Source organism: Pseudochaenichthys georgianus, chromosome 15, assembly GCF_902827115.2.
Source record: "Pseudochaenichthys georgianus chromosome 15, fPseGeo1.2, whole genome shotgun sequence".
NCBI classification, from domain to species: Eukaryota; Metazoa; Chordata; class Actinopteri; order Perciformes; family Channichthyidae; genus Pseudochaenichthys; species Pseudochaenichthys georgianus.
In genome coordinates, this window is record NC_047517.1 from 31,490,454 (window position 1) to 31,514,406 (window position 23,953).

At 41.0% G+C, this 23,953-nt stretch overlaps 2 protein-coding genes across 4 annotated transcripts in view; one reads left to right on the forward strand and one right to left on the reverse strand.

The window, feature by feature from the left end:
- Positions 1-883: 883 nt before the first annotated feature.
- LOC117459627 (atlastin-2-like) lies at positions 884-21,555 on the forward strand. Its single transcript, XM_034100632.2, has 14 exons — positions 884-1,035; positions 6,084-6,250; positions 6,899-7,111; positions 12,759-12,890; positions 13,063-13,167; positions 13,268-13,318; positions 13,407-13,463; positions 13,808-13,900; positions 14,149-14,287; positions 14,405-14,532; positions 14,969-15,025; positions 15,110-15,181; positions 15,595-16,026; positions 19,191-21,555. The coding sequence occupies exons 1-14, from the start codon at positions 963-965 to the stop codon at positions 19,308-19,310; spliced, it is 1,839 nt and encodes a 612-aa protein (XP_033956523.1). The 5' UTR covers positions 884-962; the 3' UTR covers positions 19,311-21,555.
- A 699-nt stretch (positions 21,556-22,254) lies between these two features.
- The window catches only part of LOC117459640 (equilibrative nucleoside transporter 1-like), a 45,637-nt gene continuing 43,938 nt past the window's right edge, over positions 22,255-23,953 (reverse strand). For all 3 annotated transcript variants that reach the window (XM_034100663.2, XM_034100661.1, XM_034100662.2), the window contains exon 13: positions 22,255-23,816. In XM_034100663.2, coding sequence (XP_033956554.1) covers positions 23,705-23,816 — 112 coding nt within the window. In that variant the 3' untranslated portion in view covers positions 22,255-23,704. The remainder of the gene's footprint in view (positions 23,817-23,953) is intronic.

Sequence of the window (23,953 nt, forward strand, 5' to 3'; positions counted from 1 at the left end):
TAAGAGACACGGTGCTTTGAGCTACAAGCTAACATCCTTATATTCTCAAAAGGCCAATGCTAACATTTTTATGTTTTTAATGTTTACGATGTTGACCATTGCAGTTTAGGATGTCATAGACTGTAATCAGTTTGGCAGGTATTAGAATATTATAATCCAAAGTATTTGACAATAAAAATGTATTAATAGTAATAGTAGTTATTTGAGTAAGTAATAAACAAATAGTAACACATTATTATGCCTGTCTGAGCTATACAACATTGAGGGAAAATAAGCTATATGATAAAATAGGAAATAGAAACACATATACAACAATTAATTTAATAAATAAATGAACAAATAAATAAATATAGCCTTCATGGGTTTTAAGAAATGACTTCTCAGATACAAATGGATTCTGGCAACAAACCCAGTGAAAGAACACATACTGAGGGAGTCATAAATGTCTGCATAGGATACAAATGTGTTTTATTCATTTGTTTTCATAAACTAAATAAAGAAACATGACCTATAGTCCCAGAATTTATATTGTTTGGACTATCACAATAATCACATTGAACCAAATTCAAAGGTTTTATTGTCATATGCACAAAGCCACAGTGTAGAAATGGCAATGCAATTATTCTGACCTGAGCTCCTCCAACAATGCAACATAGCCTACTATAAAACACAAAAATACAAAGTAGTGCAAAAGGTATAGGCTACATGTCAATCGAATATAGGATATGAAGTAAAGGTTAACATGTGCTACCTTTTTAAAAGCCTTAAAAGCACATTGTTTTGGTTTCTGTGAATTTGAACATAGTTTACATTCTGCTGCTGTGTCTTCACCTTCATACAGTCTACTCTATGGTCTTCACCCAGCAGCAGCAGCCTCGTGGAGGTTTGAACTGCTGCAGACACAAGCGTGAAGAAGAAAAAGCTCATCTGACGTCACACACGTTAGATTTGAGCAGTCCAAGATGGCGGAGGTGAGCGGGTTGAGGAGCAGAAATCACTTCGAGCCCAACTGCAAAAGCCGAGTCGTTGACGAAGGTAAACCCTTGTTGATTTCGTCAAGTAGATGTATGACAGTGAATCGATTACGTAGGCTGAAGTTAAGAATCTTGGGATTAACATTTAAAGTGTTTTTTCTCCCTTCGTCTTTGTCTTTGAGAGTGGCAAACTCGCTTTTCCGTTAGCTGCTGTTTTCAGTTTGAGAGGTGTTGTGAAAAATATGGTGCCCCGTGTCAGAATGTGTCTCCTCTAACAGACACATGGTGTTAAAACAGTTCAAACTATGTGACTACTAGTTTAAATAAGTTACGTGTTGTTACTGTGTTTGGCGCTGTCAAAACAGCTTTTCTCCTGTGTAACTTAAGCTGAAAAGGTGCTGTGCTGTGGTGTAAAGTATATTCACTCAAGTAATGTATTTAAGTACAATTTCGAGGGACTTGTCAAGAACAACAAGCGACAGCTTGGTCGCTATGTTGTTCTTTCACCCCACTACAATTTGGAGGTAAATATTGTACTTTTACATCACTGCATGTATTTAATACCTTTAGTTACACACTTAAATAAGACTTTACCTGGAGTAAAATCACAAGCTACCCTGCAGCATCCAAAGTATTTTAAACTATCTTTACCAGCTTTGATAACACTATCAATATTTATAATAAAAACACAATATATATTATTCTGAAATGGGCCAATCTTTGAATGCAGGACTTTTACTTGCACTTGAAATCAAGATTTGAGTACTTTTTCCACCAACTGTGTAAGAAATAGATTTTGACCCGGATATAACATTATCCGTGACACCTGTTGTCTCGTTTGTCCGCCCCGTCACTTTCACCTGGCCCGCAGAGGACCAGCTCATCTGTTGTTTCTTGTCTGTAAACCTACATGTTGATGCTCACTCACCATGATTTGGCTTCATCGTTTCTAAACTTTGAAATAGCCCGCTTTGTGCAACAAGGGTTTCTGCCTTACTAACTCCACACAACACACACACTTTAATCTTTTCATCCCACTAAAGACATGTGTATTTTTAAAAGCCCTATTATTAGGCTGTTCAGTTTGCCAGCAGACTTATCCACGTAGTTGCGAGGCTAACTCTGTCCTCTGAAAACGACTGAATATGTCATCTTGTAGCTAAGTTGTTCACTTTAGTAGAAGTAGATGTCTTAACTATTTCTCTGGGTACAGTTCTTAAGAATCTAAAATGTTAAGGATTCCTTTCTTATAATATCCGGATCATTGGTTTTTATTCATTAACCACAAAATTAACATTTGGTTTTGGTAAAAAAACTTTAATTTCCCTATCTGTTTCACCTGTACCTTGCATTTAAAGCAGTAGGCTCGAGATACATGGCTTCTTGGCAGCCTGGAGGAAATGGGGATACAGCCAGCTCCCTGTTTAGTTGGATGACTGGATAGGATGCCTTCATAATCAATCATTAATGTTGACACAAGTTAAAATTGCAAATAGTTTTTCACTTTGAACAGCTTTGTATTTTGTATTGTTGGTCAGATAAACTAAGTAATTTGCTTAAACTACTTACGTTTTATGCACCTAGAAACTAAATGACTGATCTGAAAAAGAATTTGTTATGATTACTATTGTCATCTCAAAAGAGGAGAAAACAAGCTGATATCCTTTTCCTAATCTAAAATGACAACATAAACAAAATGGTTAAAGCAAATCTACCCCAGCACACCAACAGTTATTGTAACCTCTCTCTAAACCTTGTAAAGACGGGTAGGCAAACAACAAATTGTCGTTCTCCAAGGCTCATCACTGAGGAGTATTTTATCATGATAACCCTTATGTGTACTTTCATATTGGCCAGCTGACTCCGTGGCAACAACATTCACTAACTCCTGCTGCTCTTAATCTGCACTTTGTCCTCGCAGACTCCTGGTTGGTCTGCTTGCTGCAATTGAACGTTTGCCCTCTTTGACTCTTGTCCAAGCAGGCCGTGTGAGGTTGTCTATTGCTCCTGGTGTGAGGAGAAGTCAATGTACCCGCATCTTAATAGGCTACAGTGGATTCCTCATCCACATTTCATGAACTAAGTCCCTGCAGTCTTGTTGTCTTGATAATATCATACATTCTTGGTTGTTTCTTCTTCAAATTATCTGAAATGCATAGCCTTAATGTCACAAGATGCTGTTAAAAATCTGCATTAGAAGCACTGTTACTAATAATCAGTGTGGCAACAGTAGAGAGAAAGGCTTTGGCATGAATTTGCCCTGCTTTCTAAACAGTGCCAGTGTTCACTCGCACGATCCAAATGTGAAATGTCAGGACAAACAACATCAGCACATACTTTACATAATCTTGCTTGCGGAGTATTTGTCACTGACAAACTTGAAGTTGGGCATTTTCCTTCACTCTCAAATGTTTCCAAAAGGTATTCATTCCTACACCAACAAAATGTCCTCGTTACTAAAGTATTAGAAGTCCCATATTTAGATGGCTGGTTAAGTTAAGTAGACCATGCCCTTATCAAAGTCTGCCTCAGATATAGTTCAGGAGTCCAGGGAAGGGAGTGCTGGTTCGGGACACAGTGCTGAGATGTAGGCTAGCTTGCGTAGACATGCTCTATTCTTGCCATGTATATTTAGAGAGAGACCCCCCACTTATGTCTTTATGGCGAATGCTTTTTGCTTTGCGTACTTTACAAACTCATACCTTGACAACTTTTTTTGTTGGAGTGTGTGCTATGCAGACAAACATGTAGACATCTGCTCAGTGTCTCCATAAAATAAGAAGCAATGTGGCTAATTTAGTTCTGCCCTCTTTTCTGTGAGCTGAGGAGTGGGACAGTGCATTAGCCCCTTCGTCGTGGAGTGCACCAGTGATCAGCAAAGATAATGGGTTTTCACTGGCTGGTAATGCTTCCCTGCATGCTTATTGTGTTTCGTCTCTCGCACACATTTCTGCTGCAGCACAGACTCCTAGCAGAATAGCGTCTTTGTGCGGCAGAGCAGTGTGAGCCTCTTCATGCTGCCGAGTGCTGCTCTGGACTACATGGGAACCTGCACTGCTACACACTGATGAAATCTCCTGGGCTAATTTGTGTGCAGAGCAGATTACTGTAACTGCTCCGTGCTGAAAGCGTTGCTGCTGCCCTTTGGGAGTTTATTGCACTTCCAGTTTGATCTGTAAATGCCCCACTTATAGTTGTTTGAACAATGATGTCACGTACTGTTACTGCCCTGCTACCACATATAAGAAGCACAAAGTGTAACGACAACTAAGATGTAGAATCTTTTTTGTGGTATGAAAGCAAAACAACACCTTCTTTTTACTTATTTTATTTGTTTGCTCTCAATATTTCGTTTTTATTTCTTCATGATCTGAATTGCTTTTGTTTTTCACCGCTAGGTCACTTGTTTCTTGGCTTTGGCCAGCAGATGGAGCATCCATTTTTATGATAGAGGACCATTTGTTGTCATTGGAAATGCTTATGAGAGAATGCTCAATAGCTATTTTGTACTGAAGAGAGAGGTGTGATCTCTGGCTGTTTTTCTTCTGACTTAGGTACCGGTAAATCTAATAAGTGTGCTCACTGCTAATCTAACTACTAGGACCTACCGCCTGTGGTCCTGCACGGAGGTCCAATTTGTGATAAACTTGTTTCTACAGCACAAACCCTCCAAATGTGCTCCATGTGCACAAGGCACACGTTTATTGATCTCCCAATTAAACTGCATGAAAAACAAACAAAAAAGAACCTGGCTCAGGGCTTTTATAGCGCGCTGTCTTCAGAGGCAGAGGTGCTTCAGTTTTTGTCTTGTGTCATGTTTGATTTCTATATCTTTGGTTGTTTGGAGTATTTTTGTGAATGCTAGTTCAAAATGTCACCTTGAGCTTTTGGAACCGAAACAATAAACCGCTCAGTGTACATCACGTAGATCAGGGCCTGTGCTCATCAAGGATGGTACTCCTGGAAGGGATGCGTCATGTTGGTTTGCCTAAACCTTATTTGAATGTGGTGCGACATAATCTCGTGCGAAACTTGGTACAGATGAATGGCTAATCATTTGAATGAGCAATGCTTGATACTTGTTGTCCTACCAGTCAGGTGGTGTACAACCAAGGGTTTGCCACTTCCATATTTACTTCAGGGAGTGTCATCTTAGTCCGGCAGCAGGGTTTATTTCTAGGCTTGATTATAGAAAGGAGGTTTAAAAAAAATGAGGATCTACTTCTGTGTGAAATCCCAGAAGTAGACAAAACAGGACGCTGAAAAACTAAAGGCATCCGCTTACATTTTTTTAAAGGCATCAGCTTACATTTTGTAGAATTCTATTTAGAGCTCTGAAAACGGCTGAAAGTAGAAAACTGAAAAAAAATTGGATCTTCAAAGGTTTCATTTAAACTTAATCTGTTGGACTGTAGGTCAGACACAATTGGACATTTGAGGACGTCACCTTGGACTTCATTTCTTACATTTTACAGTGCCAACAATAAATTGATATATCAGATCAATCAACAATAAAACAGATCAGCCTTAAGAAATAAGGCCGCCAAGACGAGCTACTTTTCTGTCATGCATTACAGTTTGTGGCTCAGCACACTTGCTTATACTGCAGTTTTTTTGAACTGACAGGAAGGAAGGAATCCTGCCTTTTTTTTAAAGGAAACATGCTTTACATGTAAAGTAAAGACTCACAGAAACCTAATATAAAGTGAAAAAACTGTCCTATCTTTTTTTTCTTGTGTCCCTTTTGCAAGTCCTTTGTGATTTTCAGAACAAGGCTATTTTTGCGCTTGACCTAGATGGGAACACCGGGGTGGATAACAGTATTTAGCCCAGCACAGAGAGCTGGAAAGATCTTCAGTTAGACCACCTAAAGGCCATTTATCTTGCCTTGTAAACTTCTATGAAATAATAATCAGTCTCTCATGCAAACAAGATTATGACAATCAAATGTATTCCTTAAAAAAGTGTGTTTTAGTCTTCCTGCTTTACCAGTCCTCCACATTCATCTCCTTCTCCCTTCAGCCGATGTGTCTCACTGACATGCAGCTTGATGTTATCCAACCCCTGTAATTGAATCTTTCTGTCTCGACTTTGTCCGGCTATCTAAAGGCTTGAGTGGTGTGGAAGATGTCCCCATTGCACGGCAAAAGAAGAGGCCTCCTTTAGCCCAGCCCGAAGACCTGGAGGATGATTTCCCCCCCAGGACCTCGGCCTCAAACTCGGGCAAAAATACACTCATCAGCCCCTCACCAGCTGAAGAGACTCAGGAAGAAGAGGTAAGATGTTAATGTATTTCCTGCCATATATATTCCTGTGTATTACCATGTCAAACTGGGATCTATCTAACAAAATAATTATTTTATTTTTGTGAGTACATGCTGTAAGGAAGGGAATAGGCAAGTGTAATGCTGTGCCATTATAGCTCCCCCATAGTAGAAACGTTATCATAATATTGAATAGGGCACTGTGCAAATCGCAATAAGCACAATATTTGGTAAAGGCAAAATATGTGAAAAAGCATCTGAATAAAGTATTGTAGTGCTGCAGTGAAGTCCTGGCCTACAAACTGTATTCTACACACATCATCTGTCAACTTGATTATTTTAATCTATTTATCAATGAAAATGTGAATTATGTTTCAAAAATGATCATTCCCTCTAATATTGCTATTCAAATAACAATTACATTATCAATCAAAATGATCGCTTTTAGTTTTTTATTGTGGCACTGTGTGTATTTTACATTTAAATCTAGGTGCGTCTTTGCCTCTGTGTGTCCTACTCTCCCTCAGACACTTAATTTGCTGATCTCAGCTTTCACTTCCCTGTCTCCTCCCTGCAACCTGCCTCCTCATCACTGTAATCACTTAAATGCTCTCTCGATGCCAGGGAAAGCCCTGATTGATAGCAAACTCATGTCTTCAGGCCGCGATGGAGGAACCGAAGGCCAGGCCCATCCAGATCGTCGTGACTAACGAGGACGAGCACAGCTTCGAGCTGGACGCCCCCGCGCTGGAGAGGATCCTCCTGCAGGACCACGTCAAGGACCTGAACGTGGTGGTGGTGTCCGTGGCCGGAGCTTTCCGGAAGGGCAAGTCCTTCCTGCTGGACTTCATGCTGCGCTTCATGCACAGTCAGGTGAGAGGAGTGAGGTTTCATTCAGTAATAGAGAAGTTAATCAGTCGAGTGCTTTATGTCAAGTGGGCGTCACTCTGCCTCCAACTTTCAAAACGGTCACTCTAATAAAGGCACTGGTTGCCCAAAAATCTTTTTTAAAATAAATGATAATTATTAAAATAGTTGTACCTGTTGATGTTCTGTCATTTAAATAATCCATTTACTGATTTATTCAAAACAAATTGTATTTATTACTAAATCCTACATGTTCTCTAAGGAGATAAGTTCATATAGATGTTACAATTATTAACTTTTAATTTGCATTTTTGACAAAGACACAGATATTTAAGTATTAACTTAATCAATAAAAAAAAACAGTTGGCCTTGGATAGTCCCTTTTTGCACATAAATTACCTATAAGAAGAAGTCAAGTCACGCGATACATTATGTATAACTTGGATATCCATTTTCATCTGGAGCTCAGTGTCAGTTAAATTAGTAATATAACTTGTTCACACTTGTTGTAATGCCTCTGCTGTGTTTACATGAGCTAGGTAAACACGACTCTGGGGATTTATTATTGTGCAACAACCACAATGAGTAGAAATTGTAGACCGGTTTTCTGAATGAACAGAAACCTCCTATGATATTACACCCAGTCCTGACATGTGAAGCACAATATGACGAGCATCGACAAGTGTTTCCTGTTTGATCTCATACCGAGACACTTACTCAACCTGCTGAATAAAAAGAGTGGTTTAACTGGTTTCCACCTATCATTACCGATCAGAATTACATTTCATAATAAGAGTTTGAGAACTATTGTATACAGTTATTCAAGTCTATCAATAGTTTTGGTCCAATAAACGTAATTCCCCTGTGTGGTTACTGACCTTTGATATCATTTGTGCACAATTTCTCAAACGCTCTTATTTAGCCATCGACTTTTAGATTTAGCTTGAGGTTGTTTTAGGCATGTGGAAACTAACAATGAAGACAATAAAGATGAATAATTGATTCAAAAATACATATATTATTAAATTAACTTAACAAATTGTTTACAAAATTAACATTGCTTTTTATTTAAATTAAATAAATAATATTTCACATCAAAAGAAACGACAATGTTTTAATAAGTTGTATTAAATAATCTGATGACAGAACTGTAAACAGAATAGCTGTAACTTTAACTAAATAAAGAGTAACTCAGTTTCCTCTAATCATTAACCCATGTTTGTATAATGTAGTTAACTCTGTGTGTTGCTGCTAGCATACATTACACCTGACGTGGAAACGTTACTCGTGGACAGAGATGGGGTCGTTACTAAAAAAAAGTAATATATTACATATTACTTTTTTTTAAAAGTAATATATTACACTACTTCGTTGTTCTCTACATAAAGTAACTCGTTACTTTACTCGTTACTTTACTCGTTACTTTACTCGTTACTTTACTCGTTACTTTACTCGTTACTTTACTCGCAGGGCCGGCCCGCCCCTCCCTGCAGGCAGATCACGCAGACTGCTAAAGTTTCAAATGTTCTCTTTAGTTCAGTTTCCATTGTCGCATAAGACTGATCCAGATAGCTCCTGAATGTTTTCCTATCTGACCGTGGCTGTCCTCTGTCTCCTGCTATCTGTATATTTTGCGCAGTCTATCTCTGCTCTCGCTGTTGCGTCGGCGTGTTCTCCTGCGTGTTGGCCATGTGTTGCACTGGAACCAGACACCGCAAAGACTTCAGCTGAGCACGTACAAACTGCGCATGCGTGAGTGGCAATAACTCTCCTTACCAGCAGGCGGCGGTAGTGTGTATTCGTCGTTCAAAACAGGCAACAACCGGAAAACGGAGAAGAAGAACAGACCACGTGATATAAACAAACAACAAATAGCTGTGCGTTAGCTTCACATTAGCATGTGTTATTTGCAGGTGTTTGATTATGACTGATTTTAGTAAGTAACGAAGTAACGCGTGTCGGGGCAATGTTAGTAACTGTAGTGTGATTACTGAATTATAAAAGTTATATATATAGTTATGAAGTTACTGTGTTACTTTGTAACGCGTTACACCCAACCCTGCTTGTGGATGGGGCTACAGAGCTGCTAGAAAGACAGTGGAACCTGGTGCATGTCTCCGTCTGGATGTGGAGCACTTTTGCTAAATGTTTAGACAAATTGCTCGTGTTGCCGCCCTTACATGCTAAACTCTTATTGCACTATTGGCAAAGAGCATTGTCCACATCGAGACGGGTAACATTTAACCACACCTTGGTGCGCTTCTCTCCGCCATCTCCTCCGTGTGTTGCTGCATGTAGCAGCCGCGTGTGTGTAAACTGCCCCGCCCCCTCGCACACAGACGGGAGAGAGATCTCGTCTCGATTGGAAAGATCGAAAATACACCATTGACGCATATTTTTGTCTTTTTGCATATTAGAAACGAGTTGGCGACACTCAGACTGCAATATAATGTTTTTGTAGCAATAATACATGACATATATTTTTTAAATGTCTCCAGTACCGATAAAAACACCGATAACGTTGGAGCTTAACGGTGTGTAAAACACACGTGATGATGTCACCAACGAATCGACGACTGAATTAGTTTGCAACTAATTTGGTCGTCGATTTTAATCGATTAAGTCGATTAGTTGTTGCACCCCTATTACAAACCCACAAACACATTTTCAAGCATGTGCATTCAACAGCTGTGTGGCTCACTCCAACACAAGTATCAACAACTAGTCCTTCAGAAGGAGCCAGGATCACCTTACACACACTTGCACTTAATCTCTCTCTCTCTCTCTCTCTCTCTCTCTCTCTCTCTCTCTCTCTCTCTCTCTCTCTCTCTCTCTCTCTCTCTCTCATGAACACACACTTGCACTTAATCTCTCTCTTTCTCTCTCTCTCTCTCTCTCTCATGAACACACACTTGCACTTAATCTCTTTCTCTCTCTCTATCTCTCTCTCTCTCATGAACACACACTTGCACTTAATCTCTCTCTCTCTCTCTCTCTCTCTCTCTCTCTCGAACACACACGCTCTCTGGAAAGACGACGGAAGAAGGTGTTTCTCACAGCTGTTGGGCAGCATGAACGTGGGCATTCATGCAACTCTGACCAGATCTGCACATGTTCACATTTTTCTCCCAAACACTGATGCTATTTGTTCAGACTGTTGTCTTTATATTCAACATATATTCAGAAGTTAATGTTACAAATAAGAACGGGCAGTTGTGGGATTATGTTAATATTATTGGATCGCAGGTATTTGTTGTTATCAAATGAGATTGGTCATATTGTTCTGTCACAAGATCCTTGTTGAGCCACTCGGAAGTCGGCACAGATGTCCTGTCCTAGAAACCAAGAATCGATGTTCATGCATACTTTGCATTTCAAATCAGGCATTTGTTTGTGAGGCTTGTTTACTCGTATCCTATTTGTGGTCAGCAGAGCTCATGACATGTCCGGTGGAAATGATAACAAGGTCACATTGTTGTTTCATCTCATCTTTTGGGCTTTCAGTGACAAAGATTGCTTTATAATAATGAGTAAAACAGTTGATTTTGAATCTGTTGTTCAGTCTCAAACTGAAGCCTTTTGCTGCAGCGCCACTCTTGTTGTTATTGTTGTTGTGGGAGTCACATGTCATCCTGTGAGCTGTTCACACCTGTTACTCAGTACACACCATACTTTTCTAACCATGAGGATGATGGTATAACTTGTGTCAATTGAGATGCTACAGTGCTGCAGATTAAATCAAGAGTAAATTCCTTTTACCCTTTTTACCACGATCTGATAATAATTCCAGTGATTTGTTTTGGTCTTGATCTACATCACACCTTGACATGACTGGCTTGTTATTATACAGTGTAAGGATTGTCCAAGTCAGGCCTGATGATGGGTTAGGGCTAAAGAGTACAGGGTCGCAAAAAATACTTTCAAATGTCTCACTAATTTGGGTTGGGAAATATTGTGTATAAAAAAAAAAAAAAAAAATCGTACAATTCTACAATCCTTTTTTTTTTTTAGCACTTCAAAAATAAAATACATTGTCTTTTAGCTGGTAATCTAAGGGTGCGTTCACACACCTAATAGTCCGCTCTCTGGTGCGCACCAGACGACAGTTTGTTACATTGTTTCATTTTTCAGAAGGTTCGGTTTGCGTTCACACGGGCAAAACTCAAACAGACTATAAACTTTAAACACAAGTCATGTGCTCGGAAATGCTGTTCAACCATTGGTCAGACATTAAGGGGGTACAAACACACATCCCGGCAATTTCTAGCGGAGCCTCCGCCATGGAGCATCGGCACTTTCGGCAGGTTATTCTCATGCTGCTGTTAGTCTGGAGATCAACAGACACTAGCGGCCCGCGCATATGATTATATAATCAGACAACGTCCGTTAAAAAACATTATTACATGGCTTTGTTGAATACTCGATTCTGATTGGTCAATTCAAAACACGTGAGACGTTTTTAATCCAGAACAGACAGACCGCTGTCAAGGATGTATTGACCGTTGTTAAGAACGCTCACATCTGCACAAAGAAGTCCGTTCGATTTAACTGTATACAGTTTGGCTGAAACTAACTGGCAAGACAAGAGCGACAAGAAAACAGCGGAGAAGTAACCCTCCTTTTTACGCAGCGGTCCAGACATAGGTCAGACGGTGACACATATTCAGTTGCCAGTTACTTTGGCATTAGGGCAGGGATATCTAGATACTTCCCAAGGTTTGACATAATGAATTGTGCTACTTTTAAAGCAAGCAACGATTTTTTCAAATCTGTAATCAAAAGGCTCCTCAACAACTCTATCGAAGCAGTTCCTGCCGTTGCTACGTTAGTTCAAACAGTAACAACGGACTATTTTTCTTAGCGGATGCATGTCAATTTAAATACTGGGAGTCATGTCGTTACTTTGTTGAGAATGTGGCCATGTAATAAGCGGGATAATGTGCAGCATTATCCATGAGAGACGTTCTGCAGAGGAGGGGCGTTTCACCGACGACAGGTGTTCTTACTTTTATGTAGCTGACGGAGAATTTGTACTTTACATGTCACTGTTCAACACTTAATTCTGCTTCACTCTTTAACTAAACAACCGCGGATGTCTTGAAAGAGTCTTTCCCTAAAGATTTTTGAAGATATCCGCGTTCTTGTGACACGTAAATACTGCGCGTCCTATGTTTTGGTGCGGACTGCGTTCACACCAGCAATGAACCGCTCCAGAGTTCACAAGCAAGCGCTCCGAGACCACCTATTTTAGCGGACCAGAGTCCGGTTGTTTAGTTCACTTCAGAGGTCTCGGACTGCGTTCACACCGACCCAAATGAACCGCACCAAGCGGCTAAACGCACCAGGGTTCGATTCAACCGGACTATACAAGGCAGGTGTGAACGCACCCTTAGCCACATGTTGGTGGACTTCAGTCCAATCACCTGTACTCTCTCTTCTTGCATTTCCCCCCCATTCCTCCCTCTCTCTCTCGTACCATTATCTCTACCTTCTCTCAATAATCTCTGCCTCTTACTCTAACAATTTACCAATTGCACCTTTATCACTCTATGGGGATTTTTCCATCTTTTCGTAACCTAACCAATATTTCATATTGTCATTCTTCTCGTCTCACCCCCCCCCCCTGTTTCCTCCCTCTTCCCCTCTTCAACAGGGTAAGTCGTGGATGGGAGGAGATGATGAGCCGCTGACTGGCTTCACTTGGAGAGGAGGCTGCGAGAGGGAGACCACAGGAATTCAGATCTGGAGCGAAGTATTTGTGGTCGACAAGCCTGATGGCAACAAGGTAAACACAAATCAAAACAATCGATACAAAAAAGCGTTGGGAGAATCTGCTCAATATCACATTTGTTTTCTCTTCGTGACGTTTACATGCATAAACAATTAAAGCAGGAACCCAGGCCCCCGCCAAGCTGAAGTGTGCAGCAGTTTAAATGTGTCCCCTCTCGTCCCGACAGGTTGCTGTGCTGCTCGTTGACACTCAGGGAGCGTTTGACAGCCAGTCCACCATAAAGGACTGTGCCACTGTGTTCGCCCTCAGCACCATGACCAGCTCTGTGCAGGTGACACCTCAAAGCACTTCCTGTCTTGTGAAAAATATGCTTTTTTTTCCCTCTTAAAATGTCAGTATTTATGTCTCATATTTGTCTTCCTTCTTCTCAGGTGTACAATCTCTCCCAGAACATACAGGAGGACGACTTGCAGCATCTGCAGGTTGGCATTGTGTTGTCTACTCCCACGGAACAGTCGCCCCAAAGTGACTTTTGTTTGCTGATCATATGTGTTTTTCTCCCATCTGTAGCTCTTCACAGAATATGGCCGCCTGGCAATGGAAGAGATTTGCCAGAAACCTTTCCAGGTACTGACGCCTCTGTTGACTGTGTACATGCATGTTGTCCTAATGTATTAATATAAACCGTTGACAATGATCCTAGTCCATAACATATACTATAATTACACATGTGGCTGCACAGCAGGTCAATACTAGATCAATATAATTGAGAAATGCAATTTAATTAGAATTTGTATCTGAAAACAGGAACGTTATGGAACATATAAGTTAAAAAGTTAGTAAGAAAATCCTAAAATTATTATTATAAATCTTAAAATTATTCTTTTAAATCTAAGTAATCAATATATAGACACCTTTTTTATTTTATTTTTTTAATTGTCATCTGTGTTGTTATTTTCCTGTGTGTTCAGTCCCTGATGTTCCTGATTCGGGACTGGTGTTATCCTTATGAACACGGCTACGGACTGGAAGGTGGAAACCACTTCCTGGATAGAAGACTACAGGTGAGAATAATTGATAAGTTATAGTTGAACACATCATTAAATATATGTATGCAGCAGGACACACACTCACTCACTGCTCCTGTCAGACGCTCCTCTTTTGAAGAGCACTAACACACTTAACAGCAGCGTCTGTTCAGCTCTGAGTACATTTGCTTAGTGAGAGGTTTGTGTACACGCTCATCAGTCAATGACGAGAGGAAAAAGCACACACTTTCACTGTGAGAGTAAATGGTTTTCTGCTGACTCAGGTGAAACAGAACCAGCATGAAGAGCTGCAGAACGTGAGGAAGCACATCCACTCCTGCTTCTCTAACATCGGCTGCTTCCTGCTGCCTCACCCCGGCCTCAAGGTGGCCACCAACCCCTACTTTGACGGCAGGCTGAAAGGTGAGCAAACAGGAACAATAATAATACTCTAATAATGAAGAAGAGCGATGGCTAAAGTGAGCCGGACTGATATGCTTGTTGCAGAGGACAATCAAGGTGTGTGTTTGTGTGTTTCAGACATCGATGGGGATTTCAAGATGGAGCTGGCCAGGCTGGTTCCTCTCCTGCTGGCCCCCGAGCGTCTGGTGGAGAAGGAGATCGGAGGAAACAAAGTCACCTGCAGAGATCTCCTGGAGTACTTCAAGGTGCTGCAAAGTGCAGTAGATTTATAATTTACAAATGGCAAAAGATAAGGGTGTGTTGTCTGACATTGTTTTGGCATTTTAGCAAAATTAGACATTTTAAAACAATTGTAAAATGAAGACATGTTAAAATAATTATAACGTTTTTTTGCCTTCTGTTTATGGCTTGCAGAGCTTTAACATTTTTGTTTATTTTGACATAAAAAAGACACAATTTTATGATTGATATGTTCTAATTATCACTTAAATTATGTCTCAGTTTTAAATCCATCTTTTTTTGTTGGTTTAATCCTCTTTTTAAACACCACCCATTGTGCCGTTTGTTGCCGTGTGTGAATCCTAAGAAAGTCCTTACCAGACTGTTGATTTTCTGTCAGCTGGCAGAACGTTGTACAGGAGACACTGGTTTGGTAATCTGTGTAATATCTCATTCCTGCAGGCTTACATAAAGATCTACCAAGGGGAGGAGCTGCCTCACCCAAAGTCCATGCTGCAGGTCAGTTACTGTCTGAGGGATCTCATTAGGTGTGGTTCTAGTTCGGTTTGAATCCTAAACTCATCATCTCCTCCGGTTTGTCAGGCGACAGCAGAAGCCAACAACCTGACTGCTGTGGCAGGAGCCAAAGACATGTACGCCAGGAACATGGAGCAGGTACGCACATGATTTATTTCAACACTCATCTGTATTACATTCAATTACACAACCCAAGGATTGCCAAAGGTGTCATTTAGGGAGACTGGGGTGAAGTCATGGTTCAATATGTTTTACAGGAAGCTCGCAGCACACTACTCCCTCAAAACATCTCACATTATTCAAACAATCCTTCAAAACTCACCTTTTCACTCTTGCCTCCTAATCCACTAACCCCTCGCCCTTATTCCACCTAGTTTAGCACTTTTTACTTTTGTTGTTCTTTTTCTTCTTTACTTGCTTGTAAAGCGCTTTGAGCACCAGGAAAAGCGCTATATAAATCAAATGTAGTATTATTATTATTTTAATATGTCTAATAAAAATGGATTCTCTTCCTCTCCTGTTGGTCACACTTTTCTCCTCTGTCCCGTCAGGTCTGCGGTGGGGACAAGCCGTACCTCGCCCCAACAGACCTGGAGCATTTCCACGAGGACTTTCGCGAGCACTCGGTGCGTCACTTCCGCTCCGTGAAGAAAATGGGCGGCGAGGAGTTCTGCCAGCGCTACCAGAACCAGCTGGAGGGCGAGCTCGACGAGACCTTCTCCAACTTCACCAAGCACAACGACGGAAAGAACATCTTCTACACGGCACGCACGCCTGCCACGCTCTTCGCTGTCATGTTTGTCACCTACGTGGTCGCCGGGGTGACGGGCTTCATCGGCCTCAGCACCTTGGCGGCGCTGGCTAACCTGGCGATGGGCGTGGCGCTGCTGTCGCTCTGCGCCTGGGCTTACGTGAAGTACAGCGGAGAGTTCAGAGAGGTGGGGACGCTGATAGACCTGGTGGCAGAGACCCTCTGGGAACAGGTGGGTCATCAGAGGTGTGTGTGTGTGTGTGTGTGTGTGTGTGTGTGTGTGTGTGTGTGTGTGTGTGTGTGTGTGTGTGTGTGTGTGTGTGTGTGTGTGTGTGTGTGTGTGTGTGTGTGTGTGTGTGTGTGTGTGTGTGTGTGTGTGTGTGTGTGTGTGTGTGTGTGTGTGTGTGTGTGTGTGTGTGTGTGTGTGTGTGTGTGTGTGTGTGTGTGTGTGTGTGTGTGTGTGTGTGTGTGTGTGTGTGTGTGTGTGTGTGTGTGTGTGTGTGTGTGTGTGTGTGTGTGTGTGTGTGTGTGTGTGTGTGTGTGTGTGTGTGTGTGTGTGTGTGTGTGTGTGTGTGTGTGTGTGTGTGTGTGTGTGGTAAGGATAATCTGTTGCGGGAAATAATGTTATTTCTAATGAACAATTTGATGGCTATTTTTGTAATAGTTGCTTTAACTTTAAGCTTGAACTAGGTGACTGACTAAGGCTGGAGCCACACGAGGACAATAACGCAAACGGACCGCAATCGTTATCAAAAAAGTCTTCTGTCCTCACGCAACAGGCACCAGAAACGTGTCCGTTCACACGAGACTGCTCGAAAGCGCTGAAGACGCTGTAGTACATATGCCAGGCCTGTAAGTGGCGCTGTAGTCCTGCCACAAAAGCAGCGAAGAAGACTTCCCGCGCATGGTTGCCATGGTTGCCCTTCTGTTTATTCTCCTCGCTGTGGACGCTCTAGCTCTTTTTCTCCCTCCCCGAGGCAAGCGTTTGCTCCTGCTGCTATAAATCTCCGGTAGTCCACCAGCAGATGACAAACACCCACCTCTCCGCCTCTTCCAAGGGACGAGGGAACCGTGCGGCAGAGTTTCAGTTAGATTTTTTTCCGCCGGTCAACATGTCCGTTAAAGTTTAAATCTTCAGGACAACATTTGAAAATTGCCGGTCAAAGGTCTTCTTTGTTATTTATTGAGCTTTAAAACAAATGAATAACGACTCTATATAATCATATAAGAATAAAAAAACGGAGCCTCTCTTTTCCTCCCCCTCTTCTGCCAGCCCAGCAGCTGATCTCTGAGCAGGAGAGGCGGGGCTATTGCTTCAACGTTATCAGGAAATGATCGTATAGGCGTAAACACGGCATAGCCGCTTGCCCCCCAGAGCGTTTCGTTTGCAGATCTACCCACCTAGGGACCGTTATCGTTTTCTGCGTTTCTATGTCGGCCTCGTGTGGCCGAACCGTCTATCTGATAGTGAACTGTAGCAGATACGACCGTTATCGTCCTCGTGTGGCTGGGGCTTAAAGGGAAGCTGCAACAGGCACATTTGGGGCATTTTAGCTTGGTAAAACATAGATACAATTATCAACCAGTTATAAAAAAATGGTTTTGAAAAGGTTTTTTTGATTCATTTTGTTAGCCCTAGCTGGCGTTGTTAGTCTACCAGAGAACAGTAGTTTATTTTTCAACTGTAAATGTGACACTTGATACATATAGATATATATTCCAGTTGAAGTAATCCCTATCAGAAATGTTTGAGTTCAAATACAAATATTAGATTTGTATTACTATAAGAATGTATCAAATATAAGCCTTTTTTAAAGCAGGTGAAATGTAATATATTTAAAATGTGTTTTATTTCATGTTGCTTTTGTACTTGTACTTTTCCCTGAATTGTCTGAAAGGTTTCTAGACTTGGAAACAAGAATCCTCTCACGTTTAATTTTCTTTTTTCCACTCCATGTTTACGATTGTCTTAACATCCATCTCACAAACTTGAAAACACCTTCCAGCGGTCCCTCCTCATTTACACTCTGTCATTACCTACTTTTATTTGTTGTCGTTCCTCCCTCAGTTTTTACCCTCAGACTTCACTCAGGAGGATATGAAGTTTGTTTGTCTTCTGTTTTGTGTTTCATGAATGTTTTGGGGTTCACAACAAACCCCTCCCTCTCGTTTCCTCTGACTCTCTCTCCTTCCTCTGCTTTGTGTCTCTTCCTCCCTCCCTTGTTTACAGAAGACCCTCAGAAAGGTGAGAGATGTCATTTCCTGTTTCTCTGATCCTCTGCCCGTCGTTCCAAACATCCTGCCTCCTTTCCTTTCTCCCCCTCCTTCTCCCTCTGTTCTTTTCACTCGTGTGGTTCAACATCTCCCAAGTATTCTCAAGTCTTTCTTCTTTTCCCCTTTTTAAAATTCACATCTTCACATATTTTACACATTTTTATTTAAACTTTTTTTTTTTAATTGACTTTTTTACTGCATACAATATTCTGACTTTTTTTAAATGATTTTTATCACATATTATACTATGTTTTTATTTATAAGATTCTGTAGTAAGATAATTATTAAAATGTTTTATGACTTACTATTCTAAAACATTTTTAGAAATATTATTATATTAATAAATATTATTTCTACTATTAACTTTTTTTGACATTTTTTCTGCAGTCCTTATTAGTTTTTCCCCATTCTCCTCCCGTATCTTCCTCCTGCTGCTCCAGTGTGTTTCCGCCCGTCTCTCTTGTTCCTCGTTATAACCCCCCCCCCCCCCCCCCCCCCCCCCCCCCGCTCCTCCCTGCTCTCTCTCAGGTGTTTTCCAAACTCTTGGAGCCCGTAAAGAGCCGCCTGGCGTGGCCCGTCTCTCTCCTCTCTTCCCTCCCATCAGGAGCCTCGCTAGGACTCAGAGCTCTGTCTCCTCTCAACAACAACTACAAGAAGAGGATCTAGCTGCCGGACACATTTACTCTCTGTTAAACTTCTTATGGAAACTCCTGCAGTTTGCTGGCGTCTTTTTGCATATTATTCAGTCAAATGGTGCTGGACTCTTAAGCTTTAACCCCTGGACGTCCTCTGAGCGTCACTGAATGTAACTGCGACAGGCAAAGCCCATCTCAGGATCTCAAAGAAAGGAAGCCTGCCAAAACGGTTTTTAATAATCTTTATTGTTATTTTCAGTTGAAATTTTCTTCAGTTACGTTGTGAATCCTGGGTTGTTGTTTTTTTGTTGTCTGTGGTCTCCAAGTTGGACGCTACACCTTGTTTTCCTTAATTTATTTCACTTTAATCTTTTTTTCCCCCAAATCTTTAATTTCACTTTCTTTGTCCCCTTTTTAAGACTGTTTTCTGGACACTTTTAATGATGTATTCTCACACAAACCCCCTCTCTCTCCTCCTCTCCTGCAGGTTTTGAAGCCGCTCAGTGAACATTATATGGAAGACAACGTCAGACAGACGGTGGTTAACTCTATCAAAGCCAGCTTGACAGAATCGGGCTCGCAGCACACCAAGTTAAAGACTCACTGACGCTCTTCCTCCTCCACCTCATCTCCCCCGCCATGTGCACCGCCCACTCGCTCAATGTGATCAAACCTAGAACTGTGGAACTAATTCAACACCAAAGCTGATCCTCTTTTAGCCCCTTCCCCAAAAAGTCCTCCATCATCTCATCGCTGCCACCGTCTCTATTTGCTGGACCTGATGCTCTCTGTCTGCTCTACATCGCCCCCCAGTGCCTCAGAGCAGACGCTGTACCTTTTTTAATATTAAGAGGACTGAGCAGAGAAGCCTCTCGCCAAATCAGGACCTGAAGGCATCTCCTCCGGTGTGCCATGCTGTAAAAGATGCGTCTTGTATTGTAGGCTGACACACACACACACACACACACACACACACACACACACACACACACACACACACACACACACACACACACACACACACACACACACACACACACACACACTGTTGCTGGTAGCGTACTGCACTCGCTTCAGAATTGAGCTGTAATTCAGGGAAAACTGACAACGCCGTGGGCAGCTGTAATCAACAAACGGATGCAAAATGAAACGGTTGTGTGCATTTAATAATTTGTGTTGTCTTATAGGCGAGAGCTCTATTTACTTCAGTCTGTTAATTAACACATCCTACAAGCACAAGTAACTTAGCGAATAGTAATGAGCTGACTCACGTGTGAATTTTATTATTTGATTCAGTAAAATCAGGAAACAGATTTGATTGATTCTACATAAGTAAATGTAAAGTCATGTTATTTACAATCTGGAGAGGCATGAACAGTCATGTCTGTCCTCAGAAGAGTGCACAAATTAAACAAAGCTCGTTATTACTTAATTTGACACGTAAGTACTTCACCTGCCTGCCTCCATTCATTCACTGCTCACACTCAGTTTGTCACCAGGCAACATAATCCCACTGGGCTCCGGTTGCTTCTGTCTCTCTTTCTCTATTTTCTGATTGTAATCCTGAAGAGAACTGTAGGAAGCTGCGAGCCTCTCAGCTGATTTTGACGTGTTTTTAATTGTAGGACTGACGTGTTTTATCTGGCCTTTAGTGTCCCCGCCAGTGTTTGACTCTCTGCATGGTGTTAGGAGCTACTCTGTCGTAGCGCTAAACTAGCGAAGAGCTTTTAGGCAGGCAGGGAGGACCGACATGTTGAACCATTTCATGAAAGCTGCACGAGCACTAAATGTGTCTCGTTGCATTTTAAGGACTTTGAATACACTTGGAAGCCTTCTTTTACTTCCAGGGAGTTAAATAAATATATTTGTATTTAGTTCCAACTCCTATTTCACATTTCATAAAGGAATAGTTTGCCATTTTGGATAATATGCTTATTTGCTTCCCTGAGTCAGAGTTAGGTGTGATTATTGAAGCTGTTTATATGTTGGATTGAAAATAAAACTGCAGCCAAAAGCTAATGCTTTTAGCTTCACAGGGTGAAACTTTCGAAATTAAATAAAGTGGCCTGTACCAGCACATCCAAAGCTCGACAATCCACAATATGTCCTGTCAGTTGAATTTACAATTTAAATGTGTTAAGTAAGCTTTAGATGTGTTGACCATGTTTTACTTCTTTCTTTTTGAGCATGCTAGCCGTTTCACCTTAATGCTAAGCAAACTAGCTGCAGTTTCACATTTACCTGACAGCCACAAGACTAGTATCAATCTTCTCATGTTACTCAGGAACAAAGTGATGAGTTTATACTGCAAACATTGTGAACTATTCCTGTAACCGACGAGTTAAGATTGTATCCACTGCCTCTCTTTCTGGAGTCGGATGAATATTTCGATTTCTCCAATACTGATAAAATAGACCTGGACCCATCTTTATTTCTGACTTCTTTCTCTGCTCTTTTCGTTGATTCCATCCACATTTCTGAACTGTACAGTCTCTCTCTTTCTGTGATCACATAGTACAAATCGGGCATGTATATGTTGGATTAAATATTTAAATAAACTTTGTATACATTTTATAGTGAATCAGTTGTCAATTGCTGTTTTTTCCTTGATCAACCTAACACCAGTCTGTTGTTTAAGATGGATAAGTTGCTGCTGTATAGGGTTTACATAGTTTATCTCCTTCTCGTTAGGACGGACGTTATGCGGTGTGAATATTTGGATTCTGATAGGCAAATGTTTTGATTGTGACGAGTGGCTCGGAGACAATGTCTGTCTGTCTGCCTTTTAAAGATGTCTCCGGTAATTTATTTTTGAATAAAATGTTTACCTTAAGAATAAATCATCAATTGGCTCCTTTGCGTCTTTTCTTTTAAGGAAATGATTACTTGGAAATGATTTCATGTGAACAAAATGACAGAAAATAAATATTTTATTTCTTCAACGTCACTCAGGAACACAAGTTTTAAGACTTGTTTTATATCAAGTTCTTTAAAGCACTTAACACATGTCATCTATGCCGGCACAAACAGTTTTTTTGAACACTAAGCATCCTCTGTGTCTATAAGGGGTTGAAGGTATATAGTCCTTGGGTAATTAAGATGTTTTTACTCTTGATACCAGCACCGTACTTCATTGCTGGTGTGTATAGGGTATAATGAGGAAGAAAGTGTCTTAATGCAAGTGGAAACTTATCTTAATTTAAAATGTTTAAGCAATTAAGACACCTCTTAAAGTTTACCACTTATGTATCCATTTTAGAGCACTTATATCTGAACAGGGTCAAGAGTTGCTTTATCAGTGCCATAAAAGACACTGAGATTTTAAATCTGTCTGTGACTAACACAGAGACGTCTCTGGAAAGTTAACTTCATTACGCAGTTATCGGCAGAGGAGCGCCGTAAATGTACACTGCAGATTCAAGTCAATTAAGTCTAGATACGTTTGAGTCCAGTTGTTTTATGAATATTAGCAACAACCAGATTTCTTTATTACCTGATCGGCTGAATGTTGAGCAGTGCATTTCCGTAAATGACCAACAGGAGGAGCCAGATTCTTAAAAATACAGTTTTATTTTATCACATAACTTTTTTAAGCTGCAAATATGATCAACATTTTCTGATCCATGACTCCCATACAAACTACAACACACAGTACGGAAGAACAGACCAACGTTGTGCTTTTAAACAAACAGGCAGTTAGCATGTGTATTACTGTATGAATAACTAAAGCAGACTTAAAAGAAAGAAAAGCATCAAAAATGCCACAAATATATAACACTGATAGGCACCTCCCAATTCATGAGAACAAAACTCACTCAAAGAGCCGAGTGGTAAAGTTTGAACAGAATACTAAAAACTACTTCTGATACAAAACTTATCTTACATAAAAAAAATGAAAGAAAGCCAACTAATGACATTTAAAAAAATCCTCCTTATCTCACTCACAAATGGCACATTTCACGTCTTTGACGGCTGCATATTTTTCTTGTTCTAAAATACATTGTGGCAAATGTGGTTTAACAGGAAGACACAGTAGCAGTATGAACGTCATCCTGTGGGCTGAAAATCTAGACAGAAACATGAGATAAACCAAATTGACCCACGCTGGTGCTTCTTCATCTAAATCTACAGACAGACAGTCAGCACTCTCTAAGACAATGAGTACTCAGCAGTTAGTGGCTCAGATTGTGGATTAAAACCTCGTCTTCGGGATTTATTCTGTGCTTATTCTTAAATAGGAAGTTTACGGACTAAGGTGACACTGAAAGCAGCGTTGAGCGAAGCGGTTTGCACACGGCACATTAATGAGCCGTTTGATGGGTCTACCCTCCCTTCAAAATTCACAATTTCCACGTGTCTTCATGTATTTGGTTTGATCAAAGTTAAAAAGCTGCAACAGTACAGAGTGAAGTCATTTAAAAAAAAAGTAGCGTTCAGGATCACAGTTTACAAACTGAGGGTAAAATGTACTGGTTCAAGCAGACTATCCGAACACCAGAATCTAAGAGCCTCATTTATAAAAATGTTGGGACTTTTTTTACACACCATCATAACTTCATGTGATTTCTAAAGTACGTGACTGATCAAAAAACATTTTTATGAATCAGGCTCTAGGACGCTTCATGTACAGTCTTCATCACCTGCCTGGGATTTGTCTTATCTTGGAAAACTAAAAAACATCTACATGACGAGTCCGCTACAACTGATCTACTACACTTTTGGTTTTTGTCAAGTTGCCCTCTGAACTTCAATTAATCTCAGAGGAACAACCTGTTTGATAAATGGCATCGAGTTTTCGCGCTGTGCTGCTGAGTTGGAAGACGTATATTCAGCAACATGTTCAGCTTATATTGGATGAGTCTCTAATGTACATCTGAGAAGATCGAGGGCCTCTAGTCTGCCGTCTCCTCTCAGTAAGAGGCTGTTGGCGGGTGAAGACAGGCAGTGTTTGAGGGGGGGGGGTCGTCTAATCTACGTCTAATGAGGGGTCTTCTGGAGCTCTTAGACCAAGGCCCTGAAAGCAAAGGAAACACCAGCGCCCAGCGCCAAGCCCAGGGATAGGAAGAAGGCCATGATGGCCCCCGCCGTCTCTGCCTCATGCTGTGGGACCTTCCTGCACGGAGACAAAGGGGGGACAGATCCATTGGGGAGGAGAGGTTCACCGTTAGAGACAAGGGATCGTTCAACATCATGGGAAATATATAAGGAGTTAGAAGACTTTACTGAGTTACTGGACGCAATCGTATCGTC

Bases quoted from the DNA above. Each gene is read 5' to 3' on its own strand.
- LOC117459627 (XM_034100632.2), top strand. From the start codon at position 963: ATGGCGGAGGTGAGCGGGTTGAGGAGCAGAAATCACTTCGAGCCCAAC. The intron at 6,251-6,898 runs GTAAGATGTTAA...TCATGTCTTCAG, and splicing joins AAGAGACTCAGGAAGAAGAG to GCCGCGATGGAGGAACCGAA. The intron at 13,464-13,807 runs GTACTGACGCCT...CTGTGTGTTCAG, and splicing joins TTTGCCAGAAACCTTTCCAG to TCCCTGATGTTCCTGATTCG.